Here is a 19,604-nt window from a genome sequence, read left to right on the forward strand (position 1 = left end):
ATGTGTATATATATATATACACACATGTATATATATACATATATATGTGTATATATATATATACACACACACATATATATATGTATATATAGTAAACCACATCAGAAATCTACCCATTCCAGAACCAGAATATATCCAGAAGTCAGCAATTTATATGAGGAGGCATCTGGAAATCATTTCAAATAAAGAATAGCTAGATGAATTGCTAAACTTACTGAAGAATAAAGTAGGCAGACACATAAGGAGAGCTACTTTCATTCACTTTAGGAACTGCTTATAAGGGGGAAAGCTGCTCTGGTAATTTGCAGGTAATACTCTCCTTTACTTCTATTTTTATTTAAGCATAATTAACAGCAAAGCATTTCTGTTTCTCTTCTACAAATTTACTACTGCTGGTAAAGCCAGAGGCAGATTCTATGCAGCTACATGCAAATTCTAAAGTCATGTGAATACTACCTTTCTCTGATTATATAGTCTATCATTATGTGGAGCTGCCATTGCTTAAGCACATAAAACCCTGAGGGCAGAAAAGGCACTGTTGCTGCCATAGGAGTTTATAATCGGGTTAACAAGAAAGTAACAACAACAAAGAAAACATTAACATGAAGACTCACTTAAAAATATTTATAGGCATATATGACATGGAAAAAAATCAAGAATGAACAGGAAGTCTATGTTTGGCTAATTCACTTAACGTCAAGGACAACATAATCCCTTTGCTCACCAACAGGCCCCCATGATGGCATCTTAAAAAAAAAAAAAGGGAACTAAAACTATTAAACTATTCCTACACATTTTCAAACACACATGAGAAACACAGTATTGAAGTACTTATCCTGCTGTCTCCTTTTTTATTATAATAAAAGTAACAGAAAGGAAAACTTGAGTACTTTATGTTTCTTGTCCATGACATTCTTGTTACTTTAAATTTGAATCTTCACCTTTCTCCAAATTTTTGGGAGTTGGCAATGTGGAAACCTCAAAAATACTAGCTCTTTCAGTTTATTACCATAGATATAGTTATTGGTCATAGATATACTTGTATCTATGAAAAGAGATCCAGAGAATTACTATCGTCAAACAGCCAGCTAAAATGAAAATATAATGGGAATTCTGTGCTCTGAAAAGTGGATCATAATTTTATTTCACTCTATCTCCCTAAAAAAATTCATGAAAGTCAGTTTGGATGTTTCATTCAGCTATTTCACAGCAAAGATGAAAACTACATCCAGAAATGAAGAAGGGGACACCCAATCTCAGAAATCTCTTCTACACAAATGTTATTGCCAAGTAAATTCCTGTCAAAATATTACTTCATTACTTCTAAATAAGACACAGGTCTTCATTCTACACTAAGTCTTTCCTTAAATTTTAGGGACACTTCACTAGTTTTAAATGACCAAGTATTCAGGACATTTGTATAAACAAGTTAAAGGCCTCAATAATACCTGAAAGCAAATCATTTTACTCCCTCTTACATTACCTGATAATTGCATACAGGCAACTGATATCCAGTGGTGACCTGAAATGGTGAATCTGGATAAGCAGGAAATGCCTGAAAAGAAAGGTTGCAGAAAAAAAAGAATATGGTAAACCACTTTCTAAAATTAGAAAGAAATATAATTCCCAATATAACAAAAATATTAGAAAAGGTAAAATATCGTTCCTCTACATACAGAAAAACAGAATTCTAAATGAATGACTGACTTGATGAAGAAAGAAAGATTCTATGTCAAGTGCCACACTTTGGGTGTGAAGGGGGAACAAATGACAAAAGAATTGACTACTTCACCAAAGTTGACTTTATACACTGTACTTACTCACACCCAGAAGTTATTTCTTACACTGGTGGTAAGGCTCCATTAAGACAGATTGCAATGTAACTTAATTAATAGGTTTGCAATTTTGCTGTAAGAATATTTGTAGACTGTTTTGTATCAGACAATATTATAGGGTAATATGTAGTTCTATAGATGTTATGGCTTTGTCTGTACTTCATTCCAAAAAACTACGTGCAGTCTATAATCCAATACTGGAGAAGAGAAAGTATAATGTCTTGTATGTTTTAATAAATTCTTATTGTTTGAAAACATACAGGTAGTAGCATACATGAATACACCCAGATTCAGTAATGGCTCACAGTAAACGACTGAAACAAGTAGGGCTTTTTTTCTGGCCATTGTTTGGAGAAGGAAAAAGAAGAGGTATACCATACATGTTTCAAGAACATGGAAAGTATCAACAAATTAGAGACACTGCAGAATTATTTCACTATTATTTTGTTACTTCATTTTCCGTCAAAGAAAATGTCTTTTAAGCTAACACATCAATAAAACGAACTAAGAAGAATATAAACGTTATTTATCAACAGTAAGTGACAGAGTATGACAAACCCTACTTTAAATATCAATGTAACCAGGATCAGAGAAATTAGATGCCAGAAGCTCCCGGGGTTTATCTAGATATACTAAACCACATCAGAAATCTACCCATTCCAGAACCAGAAAATATCCAGAGGTCAGCAATTTATATGAGGAGGCAACCGGAAATCATTTCAAACAAAGGATAGCGAGATGAACTGCTAAACTTACCGAAGAATAAAGTAGGCAGACACATAAGGAGAGCTGCTTTCATTCACTTTAGGAACTGGTTGTAAGGGGGAAAGCAGCGCCGGTGATTTGGAAGTAATACTCTCGTTTACTCCTGTTCTTATTTAAGTGTCATTAACAGCTAAGCAATTCTGTTTCTCTTCTATAAATTTTCTATTGCTGCTAAAGCCAGAGGCAGATTCTATGCAGATACGTGCAAATTCTAAAGTCACGTGAATACTACCTTTCTGTGATTATATAGTCTATCATTATGTGGACCAGCCATTGCTTAAGCACATAAAAACCTGAGGACAAAAAAGGCACTGTTGCTGCCCTGGGAGTTTATAATCGGGTTAACAAGAAAGTAACAATAACAAAAAAATTAATATAAAGAATCTCTTAAAAATATGTATAGGCATATATGACATGAAAAAAAATCAATAATGAACAGGAAGTCTATGTTTGGCTAATTCACTTAATATCAAGGACAACATAATCCCTTTGCTCCCCAACAGGCTCCTATAGTGGCACCTTAAAAAAAAAAAAGGACACCAAAACTATTAAAGTATCCCTACACATTTTCAAAAACACCTGAGAAACACAATATTCAAGTACTTATCCTGCTGTCTCCTTTTTTATTATAATAAAAGTAACAGAAAGGAAAACTTAAGTACTTTATGTTTCTAGTCCATGACATTCTTGTTACTTTTATATTTGAAACTTCACTTTTCGCCAAATTTTCAGGAGTTGGCAATGTGGAAACCTCAAAGATACAAGCTCTTTCAGTTTATTACCACAGATATAATTATAGGTCATAGATATACTTGAATCTATGAAAAGAGATCCAGAGAATTACTATCGTCAAACAGCCAGCTAAAACGAAAATATAATTGGAATTCTGTGCTGTGAAAAGTGGATCAGAATTTTATTTCACTCTATCTCCTTAAGGAAACTCATGAAAGTCAGTTTGGATGTTTCGTTCAGCTTTTTGAAAGTAAAGATGAAAACTACATCTAGAAATGAAGAAGGGGACACCAAATCTCAGAAATCTGGTCTACAAAAAAGTAATTGCCAAGTATATTCCTGTCAAAACACTACTTCATTACTTCTAAATAAGACAGAGGTCTTCATTCTACACTAATTCTAAGTGTTTCCTTAAATTTTACGTACACTTCAATAGTTTAAAATGACCAACTATTCAGCAAATTTGTATAAACAAGTTAAAGGCCTCAATAATACCTGAAAGCAAATCATCTTACTCCTTCTTACATTACCTGATAATTATATACAGGCAACTGATATCCAGTGGTGACCTGAAATGGTGAATTTGGATAAGCAGGAAATGCCTGAAAAGAAAGGTTGCAGAAAAAAATGAATGTGGTAAACCACTTTTTAAAATCAGAAAGAAATATAATTCTCAATATAACAAAAAATATTACAAAACAAAAAATATCGTTTTTCTACATACAACAATGTAGAATTCCAAATGCATGACTGCCTTCATGAAGAAAGAAAGATTCTATGTCAAGTGCTATACTTCGGGTGTGAAGGGGGAACAAATGACAAAAGAATTGACTACTTCACGAAAGTTTACCTTATACTGCATACTTATTCACACCCAGAACTTATTTCTTACACTGGTGATAACAGAGACACCAATCTGTCTTAATAGAGACAGATTGCAATGTAAGTTAAATTAATACATTTGCAATTTCGCTGTAAGAATATTTCTAGACTGTTTTGTACCAGACAATATTGTAGGGTAATATGTAGTTCTACAGATGTTATGGCTTTGTCTGTACTTCATTCCAGAAACTAAGTGCAGTCTATAATCCAATACTGGAGAAGAGAACGTATAATGTCTTATATGTTTCAATAAATTCTTACTGTTTGAAAACACACAGGTAGCAGCATGCATGAATACACCCAGATTCAGTAATGCCTCACAGTAAATGACAGAAACAAGTACGGCTTTTTTCCTAGCCATTGTTCAGAGAAGGAAAAAGAAGAGGTACACCATACATGTTTCAAATACATGGAAAATACCACCAAATTAGAGACACTGCAGAACTATTTCACTATTATTTCGTTACTTCATTTTCCGTCAAAGAAAATGTCTTTTAAGCTAACACATCAATAAAACGAACTAAGAAGAATATAAACGTTATTTATCAACAGTATGTGACAGAGTATGTCAAACCCTACTTTAAATATCAATGTAACCAGGATCAGAGAAATTAGATGCAAGAAGCTCACGGGGTATATATATATATATACACGTATATATATACACATATATATATACGTATATATATATATATATACGTATATATATATATACACATATATATACGTATATATATATATACGTATATATATGTACATGTATATACGTATATGTGTATATATATATATATACACTAAACCACATCAGAAATCTACCCATTCCAGAACCAGAAAATATCCAGAAGTCAGCAATTTATATGAGGAGGCAACCAGAAATCATTTCAAATAAAAGATAGCTAGACGAACTGCTAAACTTACTGAAGAATAAAGTAGCCAGACACATAAGGAGAGCTGCTTTCATTCACTTTAGGAAACGGTTATAAGGGGGAAAGCAGCTCCGGTGATTTGCAGGTAATACTCTCGTCTACTCCTATTCTTATTTAAGCATAATTAACACCAAAGTATTTCTGTTTCTCTTCTACAAATTTTCTACTGCTGGTAAAGCCAGAGGAAGATTCTATGCAGATACATGCTAATTCTACAGTCACGTGAATACTACCTTTCTTTGATTATATAGTCTATCATTATGTGGACCTGCCATTGCTTAAGCACATAAAATCCTGAGGGCAAAAAACGCACTGTTGCTGCCATGGGAGTATATAATCGGGTTAACAAGAAAGTAACAACAACAACAAAAAAAAAAAACATTAACATAAAGCGTCACTTAAAAATATTTATAGGCAAATATGACATGGAGAAAAATCAAGAATGAACAGGAAGTCTATGTTTGGCTAATTCAATTAACGTCAAGGACAACATAATCCCTTTGCTCCCCAACAGGCCCCTATGGTGGCATCTTTAAAAATAATAATAATAAATAAATAAAATAAACGGAAACCAAAACTATTAAAGTATTCCTACACATTTTCAAAAACACATGAGAAACACAATATTCAAGTACTTATCCTACTGTCTCCTTTTTTATTAGAATAAAAGTAACAGAAAGGAAAACTTAAGTACTTTATGTTTCTAGTCCATGACATTCTTGTTACTTTTATATTTGAAACTTTGCCTTTCTCCAAATTTTCGGGAGTTGGAAATGTGGAAACCTCAAAGATAATAGCTTTTTCAGTTTATTACCATAGATATAATTATGGCTCATAGATATACTTGTATCTATGAAAAGAGATCCAGAGAATTACTATCGTCAAAAAGCCAGCTAAAATGAAAATATAATTGGAATTCTGTGCTCTGAAAAGTGGATCTTGATTTTATTTCACTCTATCTCCCTAAGAAAATTCATGAGAGTCAGTTTGGATGTTTCATTCAGCTATTTGACAGTAAAGATGAAAACTACATCCAGAAATGAAGAAGGGGACACAAAATCTCAGCAATCTATTCTACAGAAAAGTTATTCCCAAGTATATTCCTGTCAAAATACTACTTCATTACTTCTAAATAAGACAGAGGTCTTCATTCTACACTAAGTCTTTCCTTAAATTTTAGGGACACTTCACTAGTTAAAAATGACCAACTATTCAGGAAATTTGTATAAACAAGTTAAAGGCCTCAAAAATACCTCAAAGCAAATCATTTTACTCCTTCTTACATTACCTGATAATTATATACAGGCAACTGATATCCAGAGGTGACCTGAAATGGTGAATTTGGATAAGCAGGAAAGGCCTGAAAAGAAACGTTGCAGAAAAAAATGAATATGGTAAACCACATTTTAAAATTAGAAAGAAATAGAATTCCCAATATAACAAAAATATTACAAAACAGAAAATATCCTTTTTCTACATACAACAATGCAGAATTCCAAATCAATCACTTTATGAAGAAAGAAAGATTCTATGTCAAGTGCTACACTTTGGGTGCGAAGGGGGAACAAATGACAAAAGAATTGACTACTTCACAAAAGTTTACCTTATACTGCGTACTTATTCACACCCAGAAATTATTCCTTACACTGGTGATAAGGTTCCATTAAGACAGATTGCAATGTAAGGTAAATCAATACATTTGCAATTTCGCTGTAAGAATATTTCCAGACTGTTTTGTATCAGACAATATTGTAGGGTAATATGTAGTTCTATAGATGTTATGGCTTTGTCTGTATTTCACTCCAAAAAACTAAGTGCACTCTATATTCCAATACTGGAGAAGAAAAAGTATAATGTCTGACATGTTTCAATAAATTCTTATTGCTTGAAAACATACAGGAAGCAGCATACATGAATACACCCAGAATCACTAATCCCTCACAGTAAACAACAGAATCAAGTAGGGCTTTTTTTCTAGCCATTCTTCAGAGAAGGAAAAAGAAGAGGTATACCATACATGTTTCAAGTACATGGAAAATATCAACAAATTAGAGACACGGCAGAACGATTTCACTATTATTTCGTTACTTCATTTTCTGTCAAAGAAAATGCCTTTTAAACTAACACATCAATAAAATGAACTAAGAGGAATATAAATGTTATTTATCAACAGTAAGTGACAGACTATGTCAAACCCTACTTTAAATATCAATGTAACCACGATCAGAGAAATTGCATGCCAGAAGCTCACAGGGTTTATATATATATACTAAACCACATCAGAAATCTACCCATTCCAGAACCAGAATATATCCAGAAGTCAGCAATTTATATGAGGAGGCATCTGGAAATCATTTCGAATAAAAGATAGCTAGATGAACTGCTAAACTTACCGAAGAATAAAGTAGGCAGACACATAAGGAGAGCTGCTTTCATTCACTTTAGGAACTGCTTATAAGGGGGAAAGCAGCTCCAGTGAGTTGGAGGTAATACTCTCCTTTACTCCTATTCTTTTTTAAGCGTAATTAACAGCAAAGCATTTCCCTTTCTCTTCTATAAATTTTCTACTGCTGGTAAAGTCAGAGGCAGATTCTATGCAGACACATGCTAATTCTAAAGTCACGTGAATACTACCCTTCTTTGATTATATAGTCTGTCATTACGTAGACCTGCCATTGCTTAAGCACATAAAAACCTGAGGACAAAAAAGGCACTGTTGCTGCCATGGGAGTTTATAATCAGGTTAACAAGAAAGTAACAACAACAACAACAACAAAATTAACATAAAAAGTCACTTAAAAATATTTGTAGGCATACATGACATGGAAAAAAATCAAGAATGAACAGGAAGTCTATGTTTGGCTAATTCAAATCACATCAAGGACAACATAATCCCTTTGCTCCCCAACACGCCCCTAAGGTGGAATCTTAAAAAATAAATAAATAAATAATAAATAAATAAATAAATAAATAAAAAAAATAAAAGGACACCAAAACTATTAAAGTATTCCTACACATTTTCCAAAACACATGAGTAACACAATATTAAAGTATTTATCCTGCTGTCTCCTTTTTTATTATAATAAAAGTAACAGAAAGGAAAACTCAAATACTTTATGTTTCTACTCCATGACATTCTTGTTACTTTTATATTGGAAACTTCACCTTTCTCCAGATTTTCGGGATTTCGCAATGTGGAAACCTCAAAGATACTAGCTCTTTCAGTTTATTACCATAGATATAATTATGGGTCATAGATATACTTGTATCTATGAAAAGAGAGCCAGATAATTGCTATCCTCAAACAGCCCGCTAAAATGAAAATATAATTGGAATTCTGTGCTCTGAAAAGTGGGTCAGAATTTTATTTCACTCTATCTCCATAAGAAAATTCATGAAAGACACTTTGGATGTTTCATTTAGCTATTTGAAAGTAAAGATGAAAACTACATCCAGAAATGAAGAAGAGAACACCAAATCTCAGAAATCTGTTCTACAGAAAAGTTATTGCCAAGTATATTCCTGTCAAAATACTACCTCATTATTCTAAATAACACAGAGGTCTTCATTCTACACTAATTCTAAGTGTTTCCTTAAATTTTAGGGACACTTCCCTAAGTTAAAAGGACCAACTATTCAGGAAATTTGTATAAACAAGTTAAAGGCCTCAGTAATACCTGAAAGTAAATCATTTTACTCCTTCTTACATTACCTGATAATTATACACAGGGAACTGATATCCAGTGGTGACGTGAAATGGTGAATTTGGATAACCAGGAAATGCCTGAAAACAAAGGTTGCAGAAAAAAATGAATATGGTAAACCACTTTTTAAAATTAGAAAGAAATACAATTCCCAATATAACAAAAATATTAGAAAAGGTAAAATATGGTTTATGTACATACAACAATGCAGAATTCCAAATGAATGACTGACTTTATGAAGAAAGAAAGATTCTATGTCAAGTGCTACGCTATGAGTGTGAAGGGGGAACAAATGACAAAAGAATTGACTACTTCACCAAAGTTTACCTTATACTGTACTTATTCACACCCAGAAGTTATTCCTTATACTGGTGATAAGGCTCCATTAAGACATATTACAATGTAAGTTAAATTAATACATTTGCAATTTCGCTGTAAGAATATTTCTAGACTGTTTTGTATCAGACAATATTATACGGTAACATGTAGTTCTGCAGATGTCATGGATTTTTCTGTACTTCATTCCAAAAAACTAAGTGCAGTCTATAATCCAATACTGGAGAAGAGAAAGTATAATGTCTTGTATGTTTTAATAAATTCTTATTGTTTGAAAACATACAGGTAGCAGCATGCATGAATACACCCAGATTCAGTAATGGCTCACAGTAAACGACTGAAACAAGTAGGGCTTTTTTTCTGGCCATTGTTTGGAGAAGGAAAAAGAAGAGGTATACCATACATGTTTCAAGAACATGGAAAATATCAACAAATTAGAGACACTGCAGAATTATTTCACTATTATTTTGTTACTTCATTTTCCGTCAAAGAAAATGTCTTTTAAGCTAACACATCAATAAAACGAACTAAGAAGAATATAAACGTTATTTATCAACAGTAAGTGACAGAGTATGACAAACCCTACTTTAAATATCAATGTAACCAGGATCAGAGAAATTAGATGCCAGAAGCTCCCGGGGTTTATCTAGATATACTAAACCACATCAGAAATCTACCCATTCCAGAACCAGAAAATATCCAGAGGTCAGCAATTTATATGAGGAGGCAACCGGAAATCATTTCAAACAAAGGATAGCGAGGTGAACTGCTAAACTTACCGAAGAATAAAGTAGGCAGACACATAAGGAGAGCTGCTTTCATTCACTTTAGGAACTGGTTGTAAGGGGGAAAGCAGCTCCGGTGATTTGGAAGTAATACTCTCGTTTACTCCTATTCTTATTTAAGCGTCATTAACAGCTAAGCAATTCTGTTTCTCTTCTATAAATTTTCTATTGCTGCTAAAGCCAGAGGCAGATTCTATGCAGATACGTGCAAATTCTAAAGTCACGTGAATACTACCTTTCTGTGATTATATAGTCTATCATTATGTGGACCAGCCATTGCTTAAGCACATAAAAACCTGAGGACAAAAAAGGCACTGTTGCTGCCCTGGGAGTTTATAATCGGGTTAACAAGAAAGTAACAATAACAAAAAAATTAATATAAAGAATCTCTTAAAAATATGTATAGGCATATATGACATGAAAAAAATCAATAATGAACAGGAAGTCTATGTTTGGCTAATTCACTTAATATCAAGGACAACATAATCCCTTTGCTCCCCAACAGGCTCCTATAGTGGCACCTTAAAAAAAAAAAAAAAGGACACCAAAACTATTAAAGTATCCCTACACATTTTCAAAAACACCTGAGAAACACAATATTCAAGTACTTATCCTGCTGTCTCCTTTTTTATTATAATAAAAGTAACAGAAAGGAAAACTTGAGTACTTTATGTTTCTAGTCCATGACATTCTTGTTACTTTTATATTTGAAACTTCACTTTTCGCCAAATTTTCAGGAGTTGGCAATGTGGAAACCTCAAAGATACAAGCTCTTTCAGTTTATTACCATAGATATAATTATAGGTCATAGATATACTTGAATCTATGAAAAGAGATCCAGAGAATTACTATCGTCAAACAGCCAGTTAAAATGAAAATATAATTGGAATTCTGTGCTCTGAAAAGTGGATCAGAATTTTATTTCACTCTATCTCCTTAAGGAAACTCATGAAAGTCAGTCTGGATGTTTCGTTCAGCTTTTTGAAAGTAAAGATGAAAACTACATCTAGAAATGAAGAAGGGGACACCAAATCTCAGAAATCTGGTCTACAAAAAAGTAATTGCCAAGTATATTCCTGTCAAAACACTACTTCATTACTTCTAAATAAGACAGAGGTCTTCATTCTACACTAATTCTAAGTGTTTCCTTAAATTTTACGTACACTTCAATAGTTTAAAATGACCAACTATTCAGCAAATTTGTATAAACAAGTTAAAGGCCTCAATAATACCTGAAAGCAAATCATCTTACTCCTTCTTACATTACCTGATAATTATATACAGGCAACTGATATCCAGTGGTGACCTGAAATGGTGAATTTGGATAAGCAGGAAATGCCTGAAAAGAAAGGTTGCAGAAAAAAATGAATGTGGTAAACCACTTTTTAAAATCAGAAAGAAATATAATTCTCAATATAACAAAAAATATTACAAAACAAAAAATATCGTTTTTCTACATACAACAATGTAGAATTCCAAATGCATGACTGCCTTCATGAAGAAAGAAAGATTCTATGTCAAGTGCTATACTTCGGGTGTGAAGGGGGAACAAATGACAAAAGAATTGACTACTTCACGAAAGTTTACCTTATACTGCATACTTATTCACACCCAGAACTTATTTCTTACACTGGTGATAACAGAGACACCAATCTGTCTTAATAGAGACAGATTGCAATGTAAGTTAAATTAATACATTTGCAATTTCGCTGTAAGAATATTTCTAGACTGTTTTGTACCAGACAATATTGTAGGGTAATATGTAGTTCTACAGATGTTATGGCTTTGTCTGTACTTCATTCCAGAAACTAAGTGCAGTCTATAATCCAATACTGGAGAAGAGAACGTATAATGTCTTATATGTTTCAATAAATTCTTATTGTTTGAAAACATACAGGTAGCAGCATGCATGAATACACCCAGATTCAGTAATGCCTCACAGTAAATGACAGAAACAAGTACGGCTTTTTTTCTAGCCATTGTTCAGAGAAGGAAAAAGAAGAGGTACACCATACATGTTTCAAATACATGGAAAATACCACCAAATTAGAGACACTGCAGAACTATTTCACTATTATTTCGTTACTTCATTTTCCGTCAAAGAAAATGTCTTTTAAGCTAACACATCAATAAAAAGAACTAAGAAGAATATAAACGTTATTTATCAACAGTATGTGACAGAGTATGTCAAACCCTACTTTAAATATCAATGTAACCAGGATCAGAGAAATTAGATGCAAGAAGCTCACGGGGTTTATATATATATATACACATACATATATATTTATATATATATATATATACACATACTATATATATATAAATACACATACATATATATATATATACACACATACATATATATATATATATATACACATACATATATATATATATATATATATACACACATTAAACCACATCAGAAATCTACCCATTCCAGAACCAGAAAATATCCAGAAGTCAGCAATTTATATGAGGAGGCAACCAGAAATCATTTCAAATAAAAGATAGCTAGACGAACTGCTAAACTTACCGAAGAATAAAGTAGCCAGACACATAAGGAGAGCTGCTTTCATTCACTTTAGGAAACGGTTATAAGGGGGAAAGCAGCTCTGGTGATTTGCAGGTAATACTCTCGTTTACTAATTTTCTTATTTAAGCGTAATTAACAGCTAAGCAATTCTGTTTCTCTTTTATAAGTTTTCTGTTGCTGGTAAAGCCAGAGGCAGATTCTATGCAGATACCGGCTAATTCTAAAGTCACGTGAATACTACCTTTCTATGATTACATACTCTATCGTTATGTGGATCTGCCATTCCTTAAGCACAGAAAAACCTAAGGGCAAAAAAGGCACTCTTGCTCCCATGGGAGTTTATAATCGGGTTAACAAGAAAGTAACAAAAAAAATTAATATAAAGAATCACTTAAAAATATTTATAGGCATATATGACATGGAAAATATCAAGAATGAACAGGAAGTCTATGTTTGGCTAATTCACTTAACGTCAAGGACAACATAATCCCTTTGCTGCCCAACAGGTCCCTATGGTGGCATCTAAAAAAAAGAAAAAGAAAAAAAAACGGCACCAAAACTATTAAAGTATTCCTGCACATTTTCAAAAACACATGAGAAACACAATATCGAAGTACTTATCCTGCTGTCTCCTTTTTATTATAATAAAAGTAACAGAAAGGAAAACTTAAGTACTTTACGTTTCTAGTCCATGACATTCTTGTTACTTTTATATTAGAAACTTCACCTTTCTCCAAATATTCGGGAGTTGGCAATGTGGAAACCTCAAAGATACTAGCTCTTTCTCTTTATTACCACAGATATAATTTTCGGTCATAGATAAAATTGTATCTATGAAAAGAGATCCAGAGAATTACTATCGTCAAACAGCCAGCTTAAATGAAAATATAATTGGAATTCTGTGCTCTGAAAAGTGGATCAGAATTTTATTTCACTCTATCTCCCTAAGAAAATTCATGAAAGTCAGTTTGGATGTTTCATTCAGCTATTTGACAGTAAAGTTGAAAACTACATCCAGAAATGAAGAAGGGGACACCAAATCTCACAAATCTGTTCTACAGAAAATTATTCCCAAGTATATTCCTGTCAAAATACTACTTCATTCCTTCAGAATAAGACAGAGGTCTTCATTCTACACGAATTCTAAGTGTTTCCCTAAATTTTAGGTACACTTCACTAGTTTAAAATGACCAACTATTCAGGAAATTTGTATAAACAAGTTAAAGGCCTCAATAATACCTGAAAGCAAATCATTTTACTCCCTCTTACATTACCTGATCATTATATACAGGCAACTGATATCCAGTGGCGACCTGAAATGGTGAATTTGGATAAGCAGGAAATGCCTGAAAAGAAAGGTTGCAGAAAAAAATGAATATGGTAAACCACTTTTTAAAATTAGAAAGAAATATGATTCCCAATATAACAAAAATATTACAAAAGGTGAAATATTGTTTTTCTACATACAACAATGCAGAATTCTAAATGAATAACTGACTTTATGAAGAAAGAAAGATTCTATGTCAAGTGCTACACTTTGGGTGTGAACGGGGAACAAATGACAAAAGAATTGATTATTTCACCAAAGTTTACCTTATACTGTGTACTTATTCACACCCAGAAGTTATTTCTTACACTGATGATAAGGCTCCATTAAGACAGATTGCAATGTAAGTTAAATTAATACATTTGCTATTTCCCTGTCAGAATATTTCTAGATTGTTTTGTATCAGACAATATTATAGGACGATATGTAGTTCTACAGATGTTATGGCTTTGTCTGTACTTCATTCGAAAATCTAAGTGCAGTCTCTAATCCAATACTGGAGAAGAGAAAGTATAATGTCTTATATGTTTCAATAAATTCTTATTGTTTGAAAACATACAGGTAGTAGCATACAAGAATACATCCAGATTCAGTAATGCCTCACAGTAAATGACAGAATCAAGTAGGGCTTTTTTTCTAGCCATTGTTCAGAGAAGGAAAAAGAAGAGGTATACCATACATGTTTCAAGTACATGGAAAATATCAACAAATTAGAGACACTGGAGAACTATTTCACTATTATTTTGTTACTTCATTTTCCATCAAAGAAAATGTCTTTTAAGCTAACACATCTATAAAATGAACGAAGAATATAAACATTATTTATCAACTGTAAGTGATACAGTATGTCAAATCCTACTTTAAGTATCAATGTACCCAGGATGAGAGAAATTAGATGCTAGAAGCTCACGGGGTTTATATATATATATATATACTAAGCCACATCAGAAATCTACCCATTCCAGAACCAGAATATATCTAGAAATCAGCAATTTATACGAGGAGGCATCAGGAAATCACTTCAAATAAAGCATAGCTAGACGAACTGCTAAACTTACCGAAGAATAAAGTAGGCAGACACATAAGGAGAGCTGCTTTCATTCACTTTAGGAACTGCTTATAAGGGGGAAAGCAGCTCCGGTGATTTGGAGGTAATACTCTTGTTTACTCCTATTGTTATTTAAGCGTAATTAACAGCAAAGCATTTCCCTTTCTCTTCTATAAATATTCTATTGCTGGTAAAGCCAGAGGCAGATTCTATGCAGATACATGCTAATTCTAAAGTCACGTGAATATTACCTTTCTTTGATTATATAGTCTGTCATTATGTGGACCTGCCATTGCTTAAGCACATAAAAACCTGAGGGCAAAAAAGGCACTGTTGCTGCCATGGGAGTTTATAATCAGGTTAACAACAAAGTAACAAAAAAAATAAAAGATTAATATAAGGAATCACTTAAAAATATTTATAGGCATATATGACATGGAAAAAAATCAAGAATGAACAGGAAGTATGTGTTTGGCTAATTCACTTAAAGTCAAGGACAACATAATCCCTTTGCTCCCCAACAGGCCCCTATGATGGCATCTTAAAAAAAAAAAAAAAGGATACCAAAACTATTAAAGTATTCCTACACATTTTCAAAAACACATGAGAAACACGATATTGAAGTACTTATTCTGCTGTCTCCTGTTTTATTACAATAAAAGTAACAGAATGGAAAACTTGAGTACTTTATGTTTCTAGTCCATGACATTCTTGTTACTTTTATATTAGCAACTTCACCTTTCTCCAAATTTTCAGGAGTTGGCAATGTGGAAACCTCAAAGATACGAGCTCTTTCAGTTTATTACCATAGACATAATTATGGGTCACAGATATAATTGTATCTCTTTTCATAGAGATCCAGGGAATTACTATCGTCAAACAGCCAGCTAAAATGAAAATATAATTGGAATTCTGTGCTCTGAAAAGTGGATCAGAATTTTATTTCACTCTATCTCCTTAAGAAAATTCATGAAAGTCAGTTTGGATGTTTCATGCAGCTATTTGACAGCAAAGATGAAAACTACATCCAGAAATGAAGAAGGGGACACCAAATCTCAGAAGTCTGTTCTACAGGAAATTATTGCCGAGTATATTCCTCTCAAAATACTACTTCACTACTTCTAAATAAGACAGAGGTCTTCGTTCTACACTAATTCTAAGTGTTTCCCTAAATTTTAGGTACACTTCACTAGTTTAAAATGACCAACTATTCAGCAAATTTGTATAAACAAGTTAAAGGCCCCAATAATACCTGAAAGCAAATCATTTTACTCCCTCTTACATTACCTGATAATTATATACAGGCAACTGATATCCAGTGGTGACCTGAAATGGTGAATTTGGATAAGTAGGATATGCCTGAAAATAAATTATACAGAAAGAATGAATTAATACGGTAAAACATTATTTTTAATTAGGAAGAATTAGTCCCAATATAACAAAACTATGAAAAATTTTGAAATACTAATTATTTTTCTATATGCAACAATGTAGAATTGTAAGTGACTGACTGATTTATGAAGAACGTATTATTCTCGGTCAAGTGCTATGGTTGGGCGTGGAGGGGGAACAGACAAATGTCAAAAGAACTGGCTATTTCACCAGGCAAAGTTAACCTTACTTATATTGTGTACTTATGCCCACCCAGAAGTTATTTCCTGCACTGGTGATAAGGCTGCATTAAGACAGAGTTCAATGTAAGTTAAATTAATACATTTGCTATTTCCCTGTAAAAATGCTTCCAGAGTGATGTGTATTTGACAATATTATAAGGTAATACGTAGTTCTACAGAATTTACGGCGTTTTCTGTACTTCATGTTGAAAAACTAAGTGCAGTATATAATCCAATACTGGAAAAGAGACAGTATAATGTCTCATATGTTTCAATAAATACTTATTGATTGTTTCAACACATATAGGTAAGCAGCATGCATCAATACACCCAGATTCAGTAATGGCTCACAGTAAATGTTAGAAGTAGGGCTTTTATTCCAGCCATTGTTCAGAGAAGGAAAAAGAAGATGAGGTATACCGTACATGTCTCAAGTACAGGGAAAATGTCAACGAATGAGAAACACTGAATAACTACTTCACTACTATTCTGTTACTTTATTTTCCATCAAAGAAAATGTCTTTTAAACTAAGATATAAATAAAATGAACTAAGAAGAAAATAAACGTTATTTACCACCAGTAAGTGACAGAATATGTCAAATCTACTTTAAATAGCAAACTAACAAGGATCAGAGACATTACATGCCAGAAACTGACAGGATTTACAGATATCTAAAACACATCAGAAATCTACCCATTCCAGAACCAGAATATATCTGGAAGTCAGCAATTTAATATGCAGAGGCATCTGGAAATCATTTCAAATAAAGAATAGCTGGATTAACTGCTAAACTTAGAGAAGAATAAAGCAGGCAGACACATGAGGAGAACTGCTTTCAAATATTTTAGTTATATGGGGGAAAGCAGCTCAGGTGTTATAGAGGTAATACTCTTTTTAATCCTATTCTTATTTAAGAGTAATTAACAGCAGAACATTTCTGTTTCTCTTTATGAAATGTTTTATGGTTGGTACATCCAGATGCAGAGTCTCATCAGATACATGCTATTCTAAAGCCAAATTAATACTACCTTTCTTAGATAAAGCCACATTAGGACTACCTTTCTTAGATTAAATAATCTATCGACAAGTAACTGAACACTTGTCATTATGTGGAGAAGCCATTGCTTAAGCATACAAAAACCTGAGAGAGAAAAAGGCACTGTTGCTCCCACGGGAGATTATAATTGGGTTAAAAAGAAAGTAACAAAACGTTAACACATCAATATAAAGAATCATTAAACATATTTATAGGCATATATGCCACACAAAAAATCAAGAAAGAAGAGCAAGTATATGTTTCACTAATTCGCTTTACCGGAGGAACAACATAACTCCTTTGCGCCCCAACAGGCCAGTGCAGTGGAATCTTAAATAAATAAAAAAAAGTAACCAAAATTATTTAAATACTCCTACACATTTTCAAAAACACAGGAGTTACATAATATTGGAGTATTTATCATGACGGCTCCTTTGTTATAATAAAAGAAACAGAATAGAAAAAAGAAGTACTTTAGGTTTCTAATCCCCAAAGTTCTTGTTGTTACTTCTACACAGAAAACCTCACCCTTTTCCCAATTTTCTGGAAATAGAATTGTGGAACCCTCAAAGATATTAATTCTTTGAATTTGTTACCACAGATACAATTATGGGTCACAGATAATAGTTGTACCGTTGAAAAGAGACCCAGAGAACTACTACTATCATGAAGCAGCAAGCTAAAATAAAAATACAATTGAAATTCTGTGCTCTAAGAATTCGGTAAAGCTTTTATTTCACTCTGTATCTCTACAAGATTCATGCAAGTCAGTCTGGATGTGTCAGCTCTTTGACAGCAAAGATAACAAAATACATGCTGAAACAAAGAAGGGAACACCAAATCTCAGAAATTGTTCTATGGAAAAGTTATTGCTAAGTACCCTCCAGTCAAAATCTTATTTCATCACTTCTAAATAAAACAGAGGTCCTCATTACACTAATTCTAAGTGATTTCTTAAATTTTAGGTACATTTCACTAGTTTAAAACGACAACCTATTCAAGCAATTTGTATAAGCAAGTTGAAGGCCTCAATAGTAGCTGGAAGTAAATCATTTTACTCCCTCTTCAATTACCTGATAATTATATACAAGCAACTGATATCCAGTGATGACCTGACCTGGTGAATGTGGATAAGCAGAATAAGCCTGAAAATAAAGTTTACAGAAAGAATGGATTAATACGGTAAAACATTTTCTTTATTTAGAAAGAAATATCATTCCCAAAATAATAAAATACGAAAAACTTTAAAACAGTAATTATTTTTCTATATACAGCAATGCAGAATTCTAAATGACTGACTTTATGAAGAAATAAACATTCTCTGTCAAGTGCTACCCTTTGGGCGGGGAGGGGGAAGAGACAAATGACAAAAGAAGTGACTGTTGCACCGGCCAAAGTTTACCTTATTTATACTGTGTACTTAATGCCCACCCAGAAGTTATTTCTTACACTGGTGATAAGGCTCTATTAAGATACATTTCAACATAAGTTAAATTAATACACTTGCTATTTCTTTGGCAAAATACTTCTCGACTTTGTTATTTCACAATATCATAGGGTAATACTGTAGTTCTTCGGCAGATGTTACGGCTTACTCTGTACTTAATTTCCACAAATTAAGGGCAGTATATAAGCCACAACAGGAAAACAGACAGTATAATGTCTTCTACGTTTCAATAAATACTTACTGATTAAAAACATACAGGTAGCAGCATTCATGAATACACCCACATTCAGTAATGGCTCACAGTAAATGCTACAAACAAGTAGGGCTTTTCTTCTAGCCATTGCTCAGAGAAGGAAAAAGAAGAGGTGTACCCTACACGTTTCAAGTACATGGAAAATGTCAACAAACGAGAGACACTGAAGAACTATTTCACTACTATTTGGTTACTTTATTTTCCATCGAAGATAATCTCTTTTAAAGTAACACATAAATAAAATGAACGAAGAACAAAATAAACATTATTTATCACCCATAAGTGACAAGAGTACGTCAAATCCTACTTTAAATATCAAAGCAACCAGCATCAGAGAAATTACATGCCAGAAACTCAAGGGATTTCTAGATAGAGCA

General features: G+C 32.9%; 1 protein-coding gene across 5 annotated transcripts in view; it reads right to left on the bottom strand.

The window, feature by feature from the left end:
* Positions 1 to 19,604, bottom strand: part of DAZ1 (deleted in azoospermia 1) — a 76,525-nt gene that overhangs the window by 25,905 nt on the left and 31,016 nt on the right. For 2 of the 5 annotated variants that reach the window (XM_055377081.2, XM_055377082.2), the window contains 9 exons: positions 18,601 to 18,672; positions 17,807 to 17,857; positions 16,164 to 16,235; positions 13,776 to 13,847; positions 11,233 to 11,304; positions 8,853 to 8,924; positions 6,429 to 6,500; positions 3,863 to 3,934; positions 1,484 to 1,555 (listed from right to left, as the gene is read on the bottom strand). In XM_055377081.2, coding sequence (XP_055233056.1) covers positions 1,484 to 1,555; positions 3,863 to 3,934; positions 6,429 to 6,500; positions 8,853 to 8,924; positions 11,233 to 11,304; positions 13,776 to 13,847; positions 16,164 to 16,235; positions 17,807 to 17,857; positions 18,601 to 18,672 — 627 coding nt within the window. The remainder of the gene's footprint in view (positions 1 to 1,483; positions 1,556 to 3,862; positions 3,935 to 6,428; positions 6,501 to 8,852; positions 8,925 to 11,232; positions 11,305 to 13,775; positions 13,848 to 16,163; positions 16,236 to 17,806; positions 17,858 to 18,600; positions 18,673 to 19,604) is intronic. The other 3 variants (XM_055377084.2, XM_055377083.2, XM_055377085.2) reach the window with 2 other exon arrangements.

The sequence above is a fragment of the Gorilla gorilla genome, chromosome Y (assembly GCF_029281585.2).
Source record: "Gorilla gorilla gorilla isolate KB3781 chromosome Y, NHGRI_mGorGor1-v2.1_pri, whole genome shotgun sequence".
In the NCBI taxonomy this organism is placed as follows: Eukaryota; Metazoa; Chordata; class Mammalia; order Primates; family Hominidae; genus Gorilla; species Gorilla gorilla.